At 35.2% G+C, this 16610-nt stretch overlaps 1 protein-coding gene across 7 annotated transcripts in view; it reads right to left on the bottom strand.

Annotated features, from left to right (window-relative positions):
* The window catches only part of SLC4A7 (solute carrier family 4 member 7), a 124160-nt gene that overhangs the window by 46279 nt on the left and 61271 nt on the right, over window positions 1–16610 (bottom strand). For 6 of the 7 annotated variants that reach the window (XM_060308973.1, XM_060308977.1, XM_060308974.1 and 3 more), the window contains exons 4-7: window positions 11506–11644; window positions 10798–10958; window positions 8331–8519; window positions 485–600 (exon numbers count right to left, since the gene is read on the bottom strand). In XM_060308973.1, coding sequence (XP_060164956.1) covers window positions 485–600; window positions 8331–8519; window positions 10798–10958; window positions 11506–11644 — 605 coding nt within the window. Of the gene's footprint in view, window positions 1–484; window positions 601–5500; window positions 5870–8330; window positions 8520–10797; window positions 10959–11505; window positions 11645–16610 lie in introns of all 7 variants that reach the window. The other variant, XM_030830009.2, reaches the window with a different exon arrangement.

Here is a 16610-nt window from a genome sequence, read left to right as displayed (position 1 = left end):
TGCCTTTACCTTTACCTACCCATGGGGAAGCACCAATGTTTCCCAGTGACATTCCAGAAAGTACTGACACCATAAGACAATAATTCTGGGATCACATTACAGCCGAGAAAAAGCTGAATCATTACTGCTATAACATCATTACCAGAATTAATCTTTCTAGTAGCTCCAGAACAAACGACTGTAATTCAAAAGGTACTGAAGTTTCATGATATCTATGGGTAGGTATAGATGAAAATACCATATTATTCATATATTCTTTTTTCAGAATTTCTAACACTAGTAAGATATAATGTTATTCAAGTGCTATGAGACTGTTACCTTTCTCACAATTTCTGATCATAAATTAACATATCATAAGCATCACATGCAGGTTTATAGGCACGAGTTATTAAAAAATTATTATAATCAATGTTAAGAAAGCCACATTGCTACAATTTTCTCAGTAAAAATGACTATGAAAATGTATAGTTAGTAACAGAATTACCTTGCTGAAGTCAACAGTACTATTTTCTCTGCTTCCTCCACTTCCATTACCTTTAATTTCTCCACTTTTACTATTGTCCAAGTTTCCAGGTGCAGACTGTGGAGAGGCCAAAATACCTGTATTTAAGAACAAACAAATTCCAAACTAGTAAGGAGAAAATTCACTTTGTAACCTGAATCTGCTCATATCCTGAAAGTGATGGTTTATTAAAAGCAAATGTGCTAGGTTAAAAAAAAAAAAAAGGTGCCAAGTGTTAGTACCATACCAGCAAGAGTAGATTAACATTTTAAGCAATAATGAAGCTATATATTTTAACATTTTAAATAATATAATTGGCATTTACAAAAATGGTGGCCTTTTGAAAAAAGAGAAAAAGTGAGTAGAAGGTAGAAGACCTGGGTCTGATCACCACTAGAAATACTTAGGGCATCCATTTTCAAGGTATCCAATAGACATGTGAACTCCACATCATTAAGTTAGCTTAATGATGTCTAGCACACTTACATCAATAACAATATAAAATTTCTGATAAAACCTAAATGTAACTCAGAAAATGTTAAGAGCTACGTCAACTAAACGTACACAAATTTTGCCATAATCATCCCTAATCTTAACAGTTTCCTCAAGAATTTTCATTCTCTTGTGTGAAATTTATGTGCTGCCTACTGTCATTATTCCTAAGAAATATGTTAAAACATAATAGTAATGTTTTTACTATTTTAGATACACGTTCTATTAAATTAGCTTATTTGTATTCCAAATGATAGATATATGTTCATGCATTATGTATACTCATTTCAAGTAACACTCAGCAACAATTCACACAATAACATAAAAACACCCAGTAGAATATGATCAATCATTACCACTACGAATTTTGCATAAAGTTCAAATCTCAAAAATGTTTAAGTACTTAACACAGATTTCTACCATTAAATGTATCCAATTTTTTTAAAACACCCAAGACTTTTTAGTTCAAGAATACAGATTTAATATTACCCAAAACACTGAGTATCACAGGAGAAGATGCACTAGACAATTACAACAGTCTTTACTTTTAGTTTTAACTCTGCCACTCAAGACAATCTAGTGACCCACAGAAGTTCAATTAAATTGTTTGTAGTTAGATCCTATAAACTTTAAAGTTAATATTCGTAATTGAGTTCCAAAATTTTAAGCATATCAGATATATTCAATGCCTCTAAGGGAGTTTTCATTTTTACAGAATACAACATACACTAGTAACTTTAAGTCATTTGAGTTTACTGCTTAAACTTAGTGAAAGAAGACCTTTGTAATACCCACTTCTATGTTAAATATCTACGCTAGGATGTCACTCTGACCCAAAAATCTCAGTGTAAAAAGTATGCGCAATCCCCTTAGCTATGTGCTCATTCCCTAGAAGTATTAAACAATTCTGAAATAAAAACTATTTCCTAAAACTTAACTAATTTATCACCATTTTAGCCTCTTCTTTGAACTTTGTCCCTACACTTCCATTATAGAGTCCATTCCTTTATTAAAATACATGCCCAAGTGGAAAAAAAAAGTGAACCAGTATTTTTCAGTGGTTTCCACCAACTCCCACACAAGAAAATGAAGAGTATCATTAAGGCCCTGGCAGCAACTGCAATGACCATCAACACACACACACTGCTAACTACTAAATGCATCCAACCTGCAAACGTGTAACCAAAAAAAAACATAGGCACAGCTTCCCAGAACAGTCCCAGGCACCAGATTTTGGGGAGAAGAGTGGAATGGGGAGAAGGCTCTGGGGGAAAACAAGGATACAGTAGAATGGGAAGAAGAAATAATATACAACTCAATACTGACAAAGCCAGAAGAGATGACGTGAAGTCATGGGCTCACCTGGTCATCTTGAACCTGTTAAAGTCAGCATGCCAGGCACACCTTAGAGATCCCACCATCGCCTTCTCCATGCAATCCTTCCTACTCTCAGCTAAGTTAAAGCTATTTCCTCAAAAGGTTAAGGAAGTATCCCTGCTCCTACAGTAAATTCCTACAGCTCAGAATTAAATGAGTAAATTCCCCAAAATTAAAACTATCATTAGCACAAATAACTCAGAAGGACTTTACTTGCTTTGAGCAAAAGAAAAAACAAATATGAGTATGTATACAATCAGTACTGGGATTTAAAAATCATACCCTGGTAAATCTATTATTGTGCCTTACATTCTTTTCCTTAAAATAGCAAAGCTACCTAGAGAAACAGAAATCAAAGATATCAGTTTTCTGTCATTAAAAGTTTGAAAGTAGAAGTATTTGGAGCAGTGGTTCTCATCTGGGGAAGATTCTGCCCCCCAGAGACATCTGGCAACGTCTAGAGACATCTTTGGTTGTCACCACTAGGGAGTGTACTGGCGGCTAGTGAGTGGAGGCCAAGGGTGCTGCTCAACATCCGACAACGCACAAGACATCCCCCACCACAAAGAAGTGTCCACCCCAAAAGGTCAATAGTGCCGAAGGTGAGAAACACTGAGTCAGAAGACAGTTACAAACACTAAAAGTGAGTTACGTCTTTTACATAATTATTCTCCAAAAAATAACTACTGGGAAACACCACTTTCTTTTTTTCTTTTTACTACAGATATTCACAAATCATGACCCCGTGCCACAAAAATCTATGACATTAGTCTCTCAAAAATGATGCCAAGGCCACCTTCTTCATCAGACTTCAGGAAAACTTATAGAGTTTCCAGCTGCTCTAAGCAGCAAAGGTAACTAAGGCAAGGAATAATATAGAGTTGCCCCTATTATTGTAATTACATTCCTCCTATAAATGTCTTCTTAAACAGTAATTATGAGCTCTCCCTTTTCCTTAGAAATTCCCTCTTTTCCCTACGTTCTAATTTCTTTTCTTCAGAAAGGCTAATAAATCTCATGGCATACTTAATGGCAGAGGGGGAAATAATTTAATCATGTCCCTCAATTTTCAGTTAATTGCTCTTTTTATCCTCTTAACAACATGACCTAATAAGCCATTGTGAACCTGTACATCCCTTCCTTCCCATATAAAATTTATAGTCCCTTATCACTGATAACATTGAAACTGGTAAAACAAGAACTGTCCAGTATTACTGACAGATATAGGTAAAAACAAATACAAGGGGAAGTAACTTTGAAGTCATTTTTGTTCAAGAAAAGTAGTAAACCTTGCTAGTCCTTTTTAATTAAAATAAGAATGTTTGTTATTTCTGAGTAATTATTTCTAGATTTTTTTCTTTTGTTTAGTTACCTTATTATATAATACTCTATCTTTTCCACAGAGTATTAAAATTTACAATTAAATTCTATACTATAGATTTTGTTGTATGTGGATCTGGGTTCAAGTCCTTGCTCTGGTCATTTACGGTATAACCTTAACATCTCTAAGTCTTAATTTTCTTCATTTTACAAACAGCGATAACATGAACTCATCAAATTGTTAGACAAATTAGAAATATGATATTTGAAAAGTACACATCACTGTGTGTGACAACCTATGAAACAATGGTTACTATAAGTACTATCATAATTAATGTTACAATGATTTAACCACAAAACTTCTATTTTTTAACTTCTAAAAGTATCATCTTTTTTTGGCAACTACAATGAGCTTTGATTAAATGTATTTAGTATGTCTGGATACAGCCAATAAAGAGAAGGAGAGGCTGGTTGGTCATATACTGGTAGGAACACAGGATGTTTAGTCAGAGGACATGGGCTGTCACTTACTAGATATATGATCCAGGGGAATTTATTTAACTTAGCTGAGCTGAACCTGAGTTTCTGAAAATAGGTATATCCACCCAACTTACACAAAATTTTATACACATCAAACAGGCTACTAACTATAAGCTACTATTGAAGCGTTACATATTATTCAGTGTTATGCAGAAATGTGATAATAATTATGTGATTAAAACCACTATAGTTAGTGTTCATATGTCACGTTGATGCTTAGCTGTCAGTAAAACATAGTCACTAAAGAATACTTTTTTAGGGCTTCCCTGGTGGCGCAGTGGTTGAGAGTCCGCCTGCAGATGCAGGGGACATGGGTTCGTGCCCCGGTCTGGGAAGATCCCACATGCCGCGGAGCGGCTGGGCCTGTGAGCCATGGCCGCTGAGCCTGCATGTCCCGAGCCTGTGCAGCGGGAGAGGCCACAACAGTGAGACGCCTGCGTACCGCAAAATAAAAAAAAAAAGAATACTTCTTTATATGAATTGGGTAGAAAGATAAATATGTATAAATATACATATAATTAATATATAAGAGGAAAAGCCAAAATTATAATAATATATAATAACCCTTAAGTGAGTTACAAACCTTTTATGCACTAAGAAATAATTTTTCTAATTCACATAGAAATATATCCTAGCCACAGCTATTGGAACTCTAGTCCTGAAAATTTCAAGGTGAATTAGGATTAAAAATAGATATGGCATTAAATAAAGGACAAGTAAAGTCTATGCCAAATTATAAAACTAGTCTTGAAATAATGATGATCCCAGGAGACAAAATGAGAAAAAGAACATTCAATTCTATTTTTTGTTAGGAAGGTTAAAACATACTGCATTCCTTGAACAAAAGCACCAAATAGTAGATAAAAGGCATATCACCTCATTTTACTTTATGTAAAACATGTGTTCATTCACCTTATGGAATGAAATGCACAAGAAGAGCCACCATTTTTTTAATCATGGCAAATTAAAAGATTACTTGTAAAAATGTCTACATTTTTTGAACCATTCAAATGCACTGACCTGTAAAATCTCAGTGAAAATTTTTGAAAAAAAATTAAATTATGTGTAGTCTTATTTGGAGTCTTTTTAAAATTTTAAATAATTCTATCCTTCTCTGTAATATACTATAAAGAAAAAAACATGCAGAAGTCAAAATAAATTATAAGCATTATCTATGTATGCTGCTAAAGCTATGTGCTTGAAAGGCATTCCAAGTGCAAGTGATCTAGAGGCAGAAAGCACCACACATGGAGGACTTTGAATAGTTGCCTGAAGTTATGTCAACATTTTCCTCATTCTTCTGCTCCTGGCCTCGCAGTGCTTCTAAGTCTTCCTCAGGCGGATGAATTACTACTGTGGGAATATCGTCACTGGCAGGTGAAACCAGTAGCTCTGGGGCCTGAAGCTGCCTCTGCTGGGAACTTCTGGAGTTCAGGCGACTGAGCCTAGGGCTGGAAGGAGGACTGTTCTGAGGGGTAGGTACTGGGGTTGTACACTTCGAGCCTGCAGGGGTTCCAGCTCTCGAAGAAGGAAGAAGATGACTGAGAAGAAGAGATAAAGGTGATTCTCCTCTCAATGAAAGGTTTGAGGCAGACAGACCTGTTCGCAAAGAGTGGCGGGAGGCTGAAAGGCCTTCCCCTGAGATAAAACAAATAAATGAAAAGTGATGAAGTTCACTGCAGAAGACAAATGAGACACAAAATATCAATTTACACCATAAACTGCAAGGTTTAAAAAAGATCCAAAATTTCAAATTCATGCTATCAGGGTTAGTATAACAATCAGATTTTTAAATATTAGAAAATCACTGAAAAATACCTTAAACTGTAATTAGTTCTCTGAAGGTGTATCCAAAAATCAAAACAAAAAATAAAAAACAATGCTAATGATAGATGGTCGGGGACGATATTCTGTTAGTAATGAGAATGTCCAATAGTGTGGCTTTAAAATTAAAGAATAATATCAATGGAAAGCTGCTGCTTAAAAAAATGATAAATAGCAAATCAGAGTATAACACAAAAATAATCTAAGAAATAAAACCCAAAACAAAACTTAACAGCACTGATATTTAGTGCATTTTATCTACATTGCACCGAACCACTACATATTCTCTCATAAGAAAAGTCCACATTAATGGTATCTAATAATTCTTAACTTAAAGGTGATATCAATAACATTAAGCCAATAGGGCATCACCTACTGATAGCACTCTCAAGTAAAATTTAAAAACATAAGACATGTTATAAGAATTTTTTTTTTCAAAAGAGAAACGTCAATTTTAAAAGATACATATTCTTGAGCTCATTATCTGATATTAATAAATGCCCTAAAATATGCTTACATTTCTAAGGCAGCAGATAAATTAAAACAAATATAGACAATCTCTAACTTAACTAGCTAAGAATAAAGTATTTCTTACCAACAAGAGTGATGAGGAAGTTAAGTCTACAGTATTTCAAAACGTCAGGTATAGTTATACTTCAAAAACTTGTTTATTCTAATTGAGTGTGGCTTAATGGAATAACATTGTTTTTTCAGGAAAAGCATGAGAAATATAACAACCCCACATGATCTATGTAATCAAAGCTACATGCTCAAGAGATCCCAGAAATATTAAAAATATGAACTTTTAATCCATAAACCACCACTATTTAGTTAAAAAATAAGCTACATGCAGAAAAAATTGTTAAATTACAACTATAACAAAATAATGAAATGCCCATGCTAAAATGGCATCTAAAAGAAAATAGGCGTTGTCTTATGATTAAAAGGAATCAACTGACAATTGGAGAATAATCAGGAACCACTGCATATGGGGAAGAAAGATTTAATATGGTCTCTCTAGGCAAACAAATTCACTTCACTGAAGTAGAGCATATGCAATACATGGAAAGGTGAAAAAAAGACATGACATAGATGGCTTGCTTTCATATTGAACTTAGGTCCATAAGAGATTTCTTTCATTCTTAAGGTTCCTTGAATATAGAAAGGCACAATTTTAAATAGATTAAAGAGTTTTATTGGTCAAATGCTCAGAAGAAAATGGACTTAATTATCTTACACTGAGCTGCAAACGATGACTAAGTACTGTCAACTTTAAACATGTTATATCCTACCACCTGTGACTGTGTGCTTGTAGAACAGTTAAAAGCCATACTCTTTTCAGAGACAGAAAAGATGAGCAGAAGGATTTGTGGCCCATCCTCCACTCCTCTTCACTGTAATTCTCACAAGCCTTGGGTAATGGTAGCAACTAGAGGCAGCAGTGACCCTCAAAACCAGCTCCAATTCTTTGCAACTGGATTTTTCCAGTCACTGTCATCAGAGCATCTTTGAGACCCAAAATAGAACCCCAGTGATAGCATGCCAGCCTTAAGACAGTGACAGAGGTAAATGGCTACAAAAACACATTCTCCCCATGTCCCACATAACCCATGCTAGACCGTGAATGAGAGGGGAGAGCAGCAGTGTGTGGGTCTGTGCCATTCTCAATGGCTTGAAAAAATCAACTGCATCATCCCTAGCATAAAACAGGAACAAGCACAAAAACCTTTCACCAATTATGTAAATAAAAAGCAGTGAAATCAGCAGACCAACCCCAAAATACTTGCTTATGCCTAGCAAGTAAAGTATACTCAGGAGAAAAAAAAAAAATCTCCAGGAAAAATCTAATATTAAAGGCCCAAACACAAGACTTAAAATTTTCAAAAGATTAAATTTATAGATAATAATTTATGGCTCTTTTATCAAATATACAAGAATTCTTCAGCAGAAACAAAAAAGCAAGAAGGAGAGTAATTCAGGGTTACGTATAGTGTAGTGTTTAAATATTACCAATACTTATCCCATTTTAACAGAGTAAATGCTTAATTTTTTCATCTAAGTAATTTCTACAGATAATTCTGTCACGCTGTAAAGACATTTTAGAAATGAAATCTTTAAATGCACAAATTATTATTTTAAAGAGAATTAAAAAGATAAAGGCCTATGTAATTATCTAGAAAAAATATGTTTCTTTTCCTGAACGCTAATTGTAACACACTGGAATGCCATTAGTGTAGACGTGTTAGCAAAAAAGGAATGCCACAACTTATCTCACCATTCCTTTCAAGCAAGTGAGGGTCAGAATGTTTCTTGCCTATATCTGCAAAAGATCGAACAAGGGGAATCCGGCTGGTGAACCTTTTCTCATTCTGATGATGGTGCCTCTTCAGAAGGGCTTCTCTGACATTCTCTCTTATGGACTCGTCCAACTGGCCAGAGGCGATCATGTTGTCCAATACCATATCTAGGCAAAGAAAAAATACATAGATAACAATCATTTTTATTAAATAAACTAATACTTGGATGACTATAACACAGAAGAAATCTTAAGTGAAATCTTACCAGAAAAATAAGACTCTTAAATAGCTCTAGAAAGTATCATTCTCTTCTAATATCGAATAATGGATGCATAAAGATAAATATGAACATTATCCAACAAAAATGAACATATTAATAGAGACCCTTATTTTAATAAATACTAGTATTTATTGAAAAGCTACTGTTATTCACCAATAGCCTTCCTATATAGTTGAAGGTGCTTTACTGATGATACAATAAATTCTATTAAAATGGATATTCAAATATTGGCTTCCTAAGAAGTGAAGGTATTTTCTTGCTTCACCTCATACTTTTCCCCAAAACTGTAGATGAGTATCTGTACTCATTCATTCAATCATTAACTATTTACTGAGTACCTATTACGTGTTGGGAATATAGCAATTAACTAAGCAGATCAAGTTTCTGCTCTCACTCATCCACAGGTAGAAAAACCAGTGAGTAACTGAATAGATAAAATATGAAGTAATAAGTTTTAGAAAGATGACTATATCAGGCTGTGAGGGAGGTGTGGGAAATGGGGAGATTGATGGCAATGACATTTTATACATTACTGCGGTGCCTGGACTATTTTTTTTTTTTTTTTTGCAGTACGTGGGCCTCTCACTGCCGTGGCCTCCCCCGTTGCGGAGCACAGGCTCCGGATGCACAGGCTCAGCAGCCATGGCTCACGGGCCCAGCCGCTCCGCGGCATGAGGGATCCTCCTGGACCGGGGCACGAACCCGTGTCCCCTGCATCGGCAGGCGGACTCCCAACCACTGCGCCACCAGGGAAGTCCTGGACTATTTTTAATTTATAAAGGACATATAAATATTTTTTAAAAGTGGCAGTAACTTGATATAAAACAGTCAGGCTTTCAAATCTATGATAAGGTTCCTCTGAGAGAAAATTAGATCAACCTAGCAGGTAAACTCTTAACAGCAACACCATGACTACAGGCTACCATACAAATGAACACTGGATTATACATTTACTAAAATATTATATTGTATTACGTGATCATTAAAAGCCAAAGTAAGACATATTGAATATGTCTGAATTCAATATTCCTAATCCTACTCAGTTTTTCAGTCATTTATATAGAACAAGAAAGGACTTCCATAACTTAAAGATTTGCAGCACAAGGTCAAATCTATCAATCTGGTAATATCAACATACTGGTATTTCTAGCCTGAGAAATTCTAATAAATTTACGGTCCTCTTGAAGATCAAATACAATAGTTTTTTGTTTTTATATTGGACAATCTATAATGGTAGTCACACTATCAAATTTATTACTATTGAACTTGATATTGGTTTTGAGCAACTTCACTTAATGACCAAATAGCTTTATCACAGCTATCTTTTCCTTCTTTCTACCTCCACAGTATCCTTCAATTTTCTCTCCTTTGTTTCCATTGCTACTACCTACCAGACATCAGATCGTCATCACTTCTTGCTTAGATATTCCAAGAGAATAAATGACCTCCTTGCTTCTAATCTCTTCTTATCCAAAGCCACCCTACCTCTTCTTGCCAGAATGATATCCCTGACACACATCGAGATCATACTATTCTCCAACTTAAAAATCACTGAGAGCCAAAATGCCTACCAAATAAAATCCAATTTCTTAACCCAGTAATTCAAGGCTAGTCACAATCCACCTCTAATTTATTTTTCTAACATATCTCAAGAAATCTGTATACTCACAGATAATTGACTTTTCTGAGATTCATAGCTGTCTATACTTTCTAGACTTTTCTTCCTTCTCTTCCTCCTCCTTAGAATACTTTCTTTTCTCTTGCACCACCCTGCTCCCTATCGCCATGTGTTCAAATTCTATGGATAAGTTGAATAGTTAATGTACTCTCTGTATCTTCCCCAGATACCTTGGTCCAAAAAACAAAGAAACAAAAAGCTCCTTCCTCTGCATTTCCAGAGAACAGACTCCATATCTTGCTTATGGCACTAGTCACTTTCTTCTTGATAACTGTAGTTACATCTCTCTAATTTAATCTTTTAGACTCCAAACTTATCAAAGACAAAAAGGGTTATTTATATGTCTACTCCTCATACTGCCCTGCACAGAATGGAAGCTCAACATGTAACTGTCAAATCAATGGTCTAAAATTCCACTTTATTTTCCTTATTTAAGTATCTCTAACTTCAATACAATTTAACTATAAAGAAGTCACTTTGCTATCACCTGCTATTTCATCAAGAGTGCCTGCTCTCATATCCAGCATGACTGTTCCATTTAGGATGCAACTTCTCAGTTCAAAAAGACTGTGCAAAGAGAGGGTCGCCACGTAAGGCTTACTCCACCGGTCACCACCGTCTTCAACATCCTCTTCAAATTTCAGCCATCTGAAATGTATAATGTATAACAATATTTTACAAATAATGATTCCATTTGTTTATTTTAATATGATAAACATAAGCTTTTTCTTTTAAACAGAAACAAAGATCACCACCACCAAAACAAAATTTCGCTACAAACACATTTTTACAAATTAGGCTAATGGTCTATAATGTCGATAGGCGCAAGTTACCTTTGTAGTTCCTCTTTCTATTCTAGCTATCACTGTAGTAAGTTTACAGAAACAAACTCTGGAATTTCAGTTTCAGCTTCCAATCTTATTTTAAACTTTAAATATGCAAGACATTGATTTTTCAAACTTGTTTCCTCTAATTAAAGACATTAAAATCTACAGTAACATATTTCCTTTTCTTATATTATAGTATTAAGAATTATTTAAGGAAACAAATTTTGAGAATAAAGATAAAATTTCCAAACAGAAGGAAATTCTCTACTCATTGTTTTAAAGTACTGGATGTCTCAATTTCAATCTTACATTCTCATTACAAAAAGAAACCAAGTAAAGGCAGTTAAAAACTGAGAGAGTATCATCACCTGGCAGTTTCTTTCCATTCATACTCTTCTCCATCTCTGTAGCACAGCTCATCCATTTCCGTGAAGAGATCATGGGGAATGTGTTCTTCATCATCATCTTCGGTACCCAGAATGAACTGGACTCTCTGGGATGGTGTGTCTTGACAAAATCAGAATTTAAAAATATACACTCAAAATTTTCCTCAATTAATACAAAGGTAAATTCAAAATTTTGAAAATGAAATGCTTTTCTTATAAATATATTCCATCAGAACAAATTTCTTTTCATTATTATTAAAATACTATAATTCTGGAAGGAAACAAGGACCAACAATCTAGAACAAAAGAATTTCACAGAAAGATCACCTCCACAGATTAAAAAGAAAAATTATATGTTAAAGTCACATTAATCTTTAACAAACCAATGTAAATCAAACAAATAACAGTAAGCAACATCCAAAACCAAGAAAACACTATGCATGAGACAGGACCTTTTCCTCGCCAAAAATAGATGGAAATGTTAGATAATATAGAACATTTCAAATATTTAATTAATATGTAGTTAAGTTCAAGAGTAAAAAAAGAAATCCCCAAGTTCAAAAAACAGGATGAGAAAACTCAAAACTAACTTTTCCTACTATCATGGAGAAGCAAAAGTCTGTCAGCTGAGGTTAGGGAGGTAGACAGGTCACTGCTGCTCATGACATCTGAGTTTTAAACTACTTGTGTGGTACAGGATCCCCAAACAGAGAAATTAGCGTACATTCTAGTCCAGGACAGTTGAAAGCCCCAGGGGTCCCAGAATAAACACTGAAGCATACAACAAGCATCAATTAAAAACAAAATCAAATTCTTCCAAATATAATAGAGGAGGTCAAACACAAAATTTACATCTAGGTAAACAAACCTCCAGGAACTTATAGCTGCAAGAGGGATATTAAAACAGGTTAATAAGTAAATTAGAAGGACTTCCTTGGTGGCACAGTGGTTAAGAATCCACCTGCCAACGCAAGGGACACAGGTTCAAGCCCTGGTCCTGGAAGATCCCACATGCCACGGAGCAACTGTGCCCGTGCGCCACAACTACTGAGCCTGTGCTCTAGAGCCCGCGTGCCACAACTATTGAAGCCTGTGCTCCACAATAAGAGAAGCCACCGCAATGAGAAGCCTGTGCACCGCAACAGAGTAGCCTCCGCTCGCCGCAATTAGAGAAAGCCCGCGTGCAGCAACGAAGACCCAACACAGCCAAAAATAAATAAATAAATTTATTGGAAAAAAAAGATTAGAAATAAAATTGTTAAAGGAAAAGACAGAAATAAGGAGGAGGTTACACAGAATGCATCAATGACAAATAAGACAAAACACGCAAGGTTAAGAGATATAGAAAACAGAATAAAAACGTCGCACAAGAAAAACTCCAGAAAGAGGAAAAACGGGAAGAGGCAGTATGAAAAAGATATCTGAAACTTGTCCAGTATGTACACGACATGGGTCTTCATAATGAAGGAATACTCTAAGACCAATGCAGGACAAACAAAAACACAATGTAACTGAACTTCCTAATATTTGAACCTTTCAACAATTAGGTCTTGCACATCTTTTGTGAAATTCATCCCCAAGTAATACTTCTGGTGCTATTGTGGTGGTGTTTTTTTTTTTTTTTTTGAGGTACACGGGCCTCTCACTGTTGTGGCCTCTCCCGCTGCGGAGCACAGGCTCCAGACGCGCAGGCTCAGCGGCCATGGCTCACGGGCCTAGCCGCTCTGCGGCATGTGGGATCCTCCCGGACCAGGGCACAAACCCGTGTCCCCTGCACCGGCAGGCGGACTCCCAACCACTGCGCCGCCAGGGAAGCCCTATTGTGTTGTTTTTTATTTCAGTTTCTGATTGCTCATTGCTACTATATAGAAATACAGTTGATTTCTGTACACTGATTTTGTATCCTGTAACCTTGTTAAACTCACTCAGTTCTGTAGTTTTGTAGATTGCTTAGGATTTGCTACACATATGATTCTGTAACTGTGAATAAAAACAATTTTACTTCATTTACTTTCTGGATGCATTTCATTTCTTTCTTGCCTTATTACACTGGCTACGTGTGCCAGTACCATGTTGTACAGAAGCAGTGAGAGAAGACATCCTTGCCTTTTCCCAATTCATAGGGAGAAAACATTCAGTCTTTCACCACCATTTCTAAATGCTCTATATCACACTGAAGAAGTTTTCTAATATTCCTAGTTTGCAAGGAGATAAAATTCTAGAATAGAATTTAGAAAATTTCTAAATAAATAGAATTTGTTAGATGTAGATAAATAGAATTTATCTAAAGACAGTTTTAACTCCTAGCAAACAAGGGGGGTGGAATTTTGTCAAAGGCTTTTTCTGTCTTATTGATATGATTATATGGGTTTTTCTCCTTTATACTATTAATATGTTTATTTACACTGATAGATGTTTAAATTTTAAACCAACCCTGCATTTCCACTTGTTTATCGTATTAATTTCCTATTGCTGCTATTACAAATTTCCACAAACTTGGTGGCTTAAATAACACAAATTTATTCTCTTACAGTTCTGGAGACCATAAGTCCAAAATGAATTTTACACAGGGCTAAAAAATCATGAGCTGGTTCTTTCTGGAGGCTCTAGGGGAAAATCCATTTCCTTACCTTTTCTAGCTTCTGGAGGCTGCCTACATTCCTTAGGTCTGGATGCCTCCTCATTCCATCACTATAACTACTGTCTCCTCTCTGACCTTCTGACTCCTTGTGATGAATCTGGCCCATCTGCATTAATCCAGCATAATCCCCACTTCTCAAAATCCTTTAACTTAGTCACATCTACAGATGCACTTTTGCCAAATAAGGTTAACATTCACAGGTTCCAGACAGTAGGAATATGGACACTGTAGGGGCCACTATTCAGATTACCACCATCATGATGTATTATCCCTCTTAAGTATTGCTGGATTAGATATGCTTTTATTTTGTTAAGGATTTCTGAATCTATATTCATGAGAAATAATTAGTGTGTAGTTTTATTCTATTGTAACATCTTCATCAGGTTTTGGTATCAGGGAAATGCTAGATTCACAATATGAATGGGAAAGTGTTCCCTCATCTTCAATTTTCTAGCAGAGTCTGTGTTATTTCTTTCTTATATGTTTGATGCCATTTGGGAGTAAATTTCCATTGTGGGAATGCTTTAGACTACAAATTCAATTTCCTTTTATACATGTAGGATAATCCAAGTTATCCATTGCTGCTTAACAGCATGTATTCCTAAGAAACTTCCCCACTTAATCTGAAGTATCAATTTTGTTGGCATAAAATCATTCATAATATTCCCTCCTTATTCTTTAATATGTAGAATCTGTACTGAAAATTTCTGGTGCTGGTCATTTGTATCTTTTTTTCCCTCACCTGATCAGTTTGGCTATTTAGATTTCTCAATTTTATTGATCTTTTCAAAGAACCAGATTGCAGTGTGACAGATTTTTGCTACTACTGGTCTGATTTTTATTTTATTCATTTCTGCTTTCATTTTTATTGTTTCCTTTCTTTTGTTTATTTAGGCTTAATTTGCTCTATTTTTTCCTTCAATTTCTTAAGTTACAAGCTTAAATCATTGATTAGGTCTTTCTTGTTCTGCGTTTTTTAAATTAACCTCTTTATTTAAATTTATTTGTTTGCACTGGGTCTTAGTTGCAACAGGTAGGCTCCTCAGTTGTGGCATGCGAACTCCCGAATTCCCACCTGCGGCATGCATGTGAAGTCCAGTTCCTGGACCAGGGATCGAACCTGGGCCCCCTTCACTGGGAGCACGGAGTATCTACCACTGTGCCACCAGGGAAGTCCCTTCTTTTCTAGTATAAAAACTAAATGCTATACGTTTTTCTCTAAGCACTGCTTTAGCAATATCTAACAAATTCTAATATGTAGGCAGTCCTCACTTTGCACAGTACCATGCTAAATGAAACCTGTGCGTGTCAGAACTGTGTCCTCACTTTGCAAGATTTTCTCTCAATTTTCTGCCTGTACCGTGTTTTCGTTTTCTTGAGTTCAACATATTTTCTAATTTCTGATGTGACTGCATCTTTAACCCATGGGTTACTGAGAAACTTCGTGCTTAATTTCCAAATATCTGGGCATTTTTCATAATGTCTTTTTAGTTTAATTCTATTTGTGGTCAGAGAATACACTTCCAGTCTTTTTAAATGTATTAAGACTTGCTTTATGGTCTAGAATATGCTCTTGGTTAAATCTTCAATATGCAATTGTAAAGAATGTGTATTCTGCTGTGGTTGGGTGAAATGTTCTATGCATGTGACTATCAATCTGACTTACAGTGTGTTATTTAGGTCTTCTATATCCTTACTGATTTTTTGATAACTTGCTCTATCCATTACTGAGAAAGGAGAGTTGCAATCTCCAGCTATACTTGTGGATTTCTCTCTTCCTCTTTTCAATTTTTTCAGTTTTTGTTTCATGGATTTTGAAGCCGTTGTTATATACATCTAGGACTGTTATGTCTTGGTTTCAGCAGTTTAATTTTTATGTAACTTTGTGCAGTTTTTCTTCATGTTTCTTCTCCTTGCGTTTTGCTGAACTCCTTGGACCTGTGAGTTCAGACTTTTTATTAATTTTGGAAATTTTTCTGGCACTCCAATTATACATATGATAGACTACCTGATACTGTCCAACAAATTACTGATGCTGTTTATTGGTCTTCAGCCTTTTTTTGTTTCATTTTTATTAGTTTCTATCACAATATCTTCAAAAGTCACTTATCTTTTTTATTCTGTAATTTCAACTCATCTGTTAATCTTATCTAGCGTAATACTCATTTGAGATATTGCATTTTTCATCTGTATAAGTTCCATGTGGGACTTTCATACATTTTCAGCCTCTCTCTTCTTGAACATATAAAGCATATTTATTATATTGCTTTAACATGCTTGTTTTCAAAATCCATTAACTTTGTGATTTCTGGATCTGTTTTTTTTTTTAACATCTTTATTAGAGTATAATTGCTTTAAAATGGTGTGTTAGTTTCCACTTTATAACAAAGTGAGTCAGTTATACATATACATATGTCCCCATATCTCTTCCCTCTTGTGTCTCCCT

The sequence above is a fragment of the Globicephala melas genome, chromosome 11 (genome assembly GCF_963455315.2).
Source record: "Globicephala melas chromosome 11, mGloMel1.2, whole genome shotgun sequence".
In the NCBI taxonomy this organism is placed as follows: domain Eukaryota; kingdom Metazoa; phylum Chordata; class Mammalia; order Artiodactyla; family Delphinidae; genus Globicephala; species Globicephala melas.
Note: the sequence above shows the minus strand (reverse complement) of the source record. Positions and strands in the feature narration are given on the sequence as shown.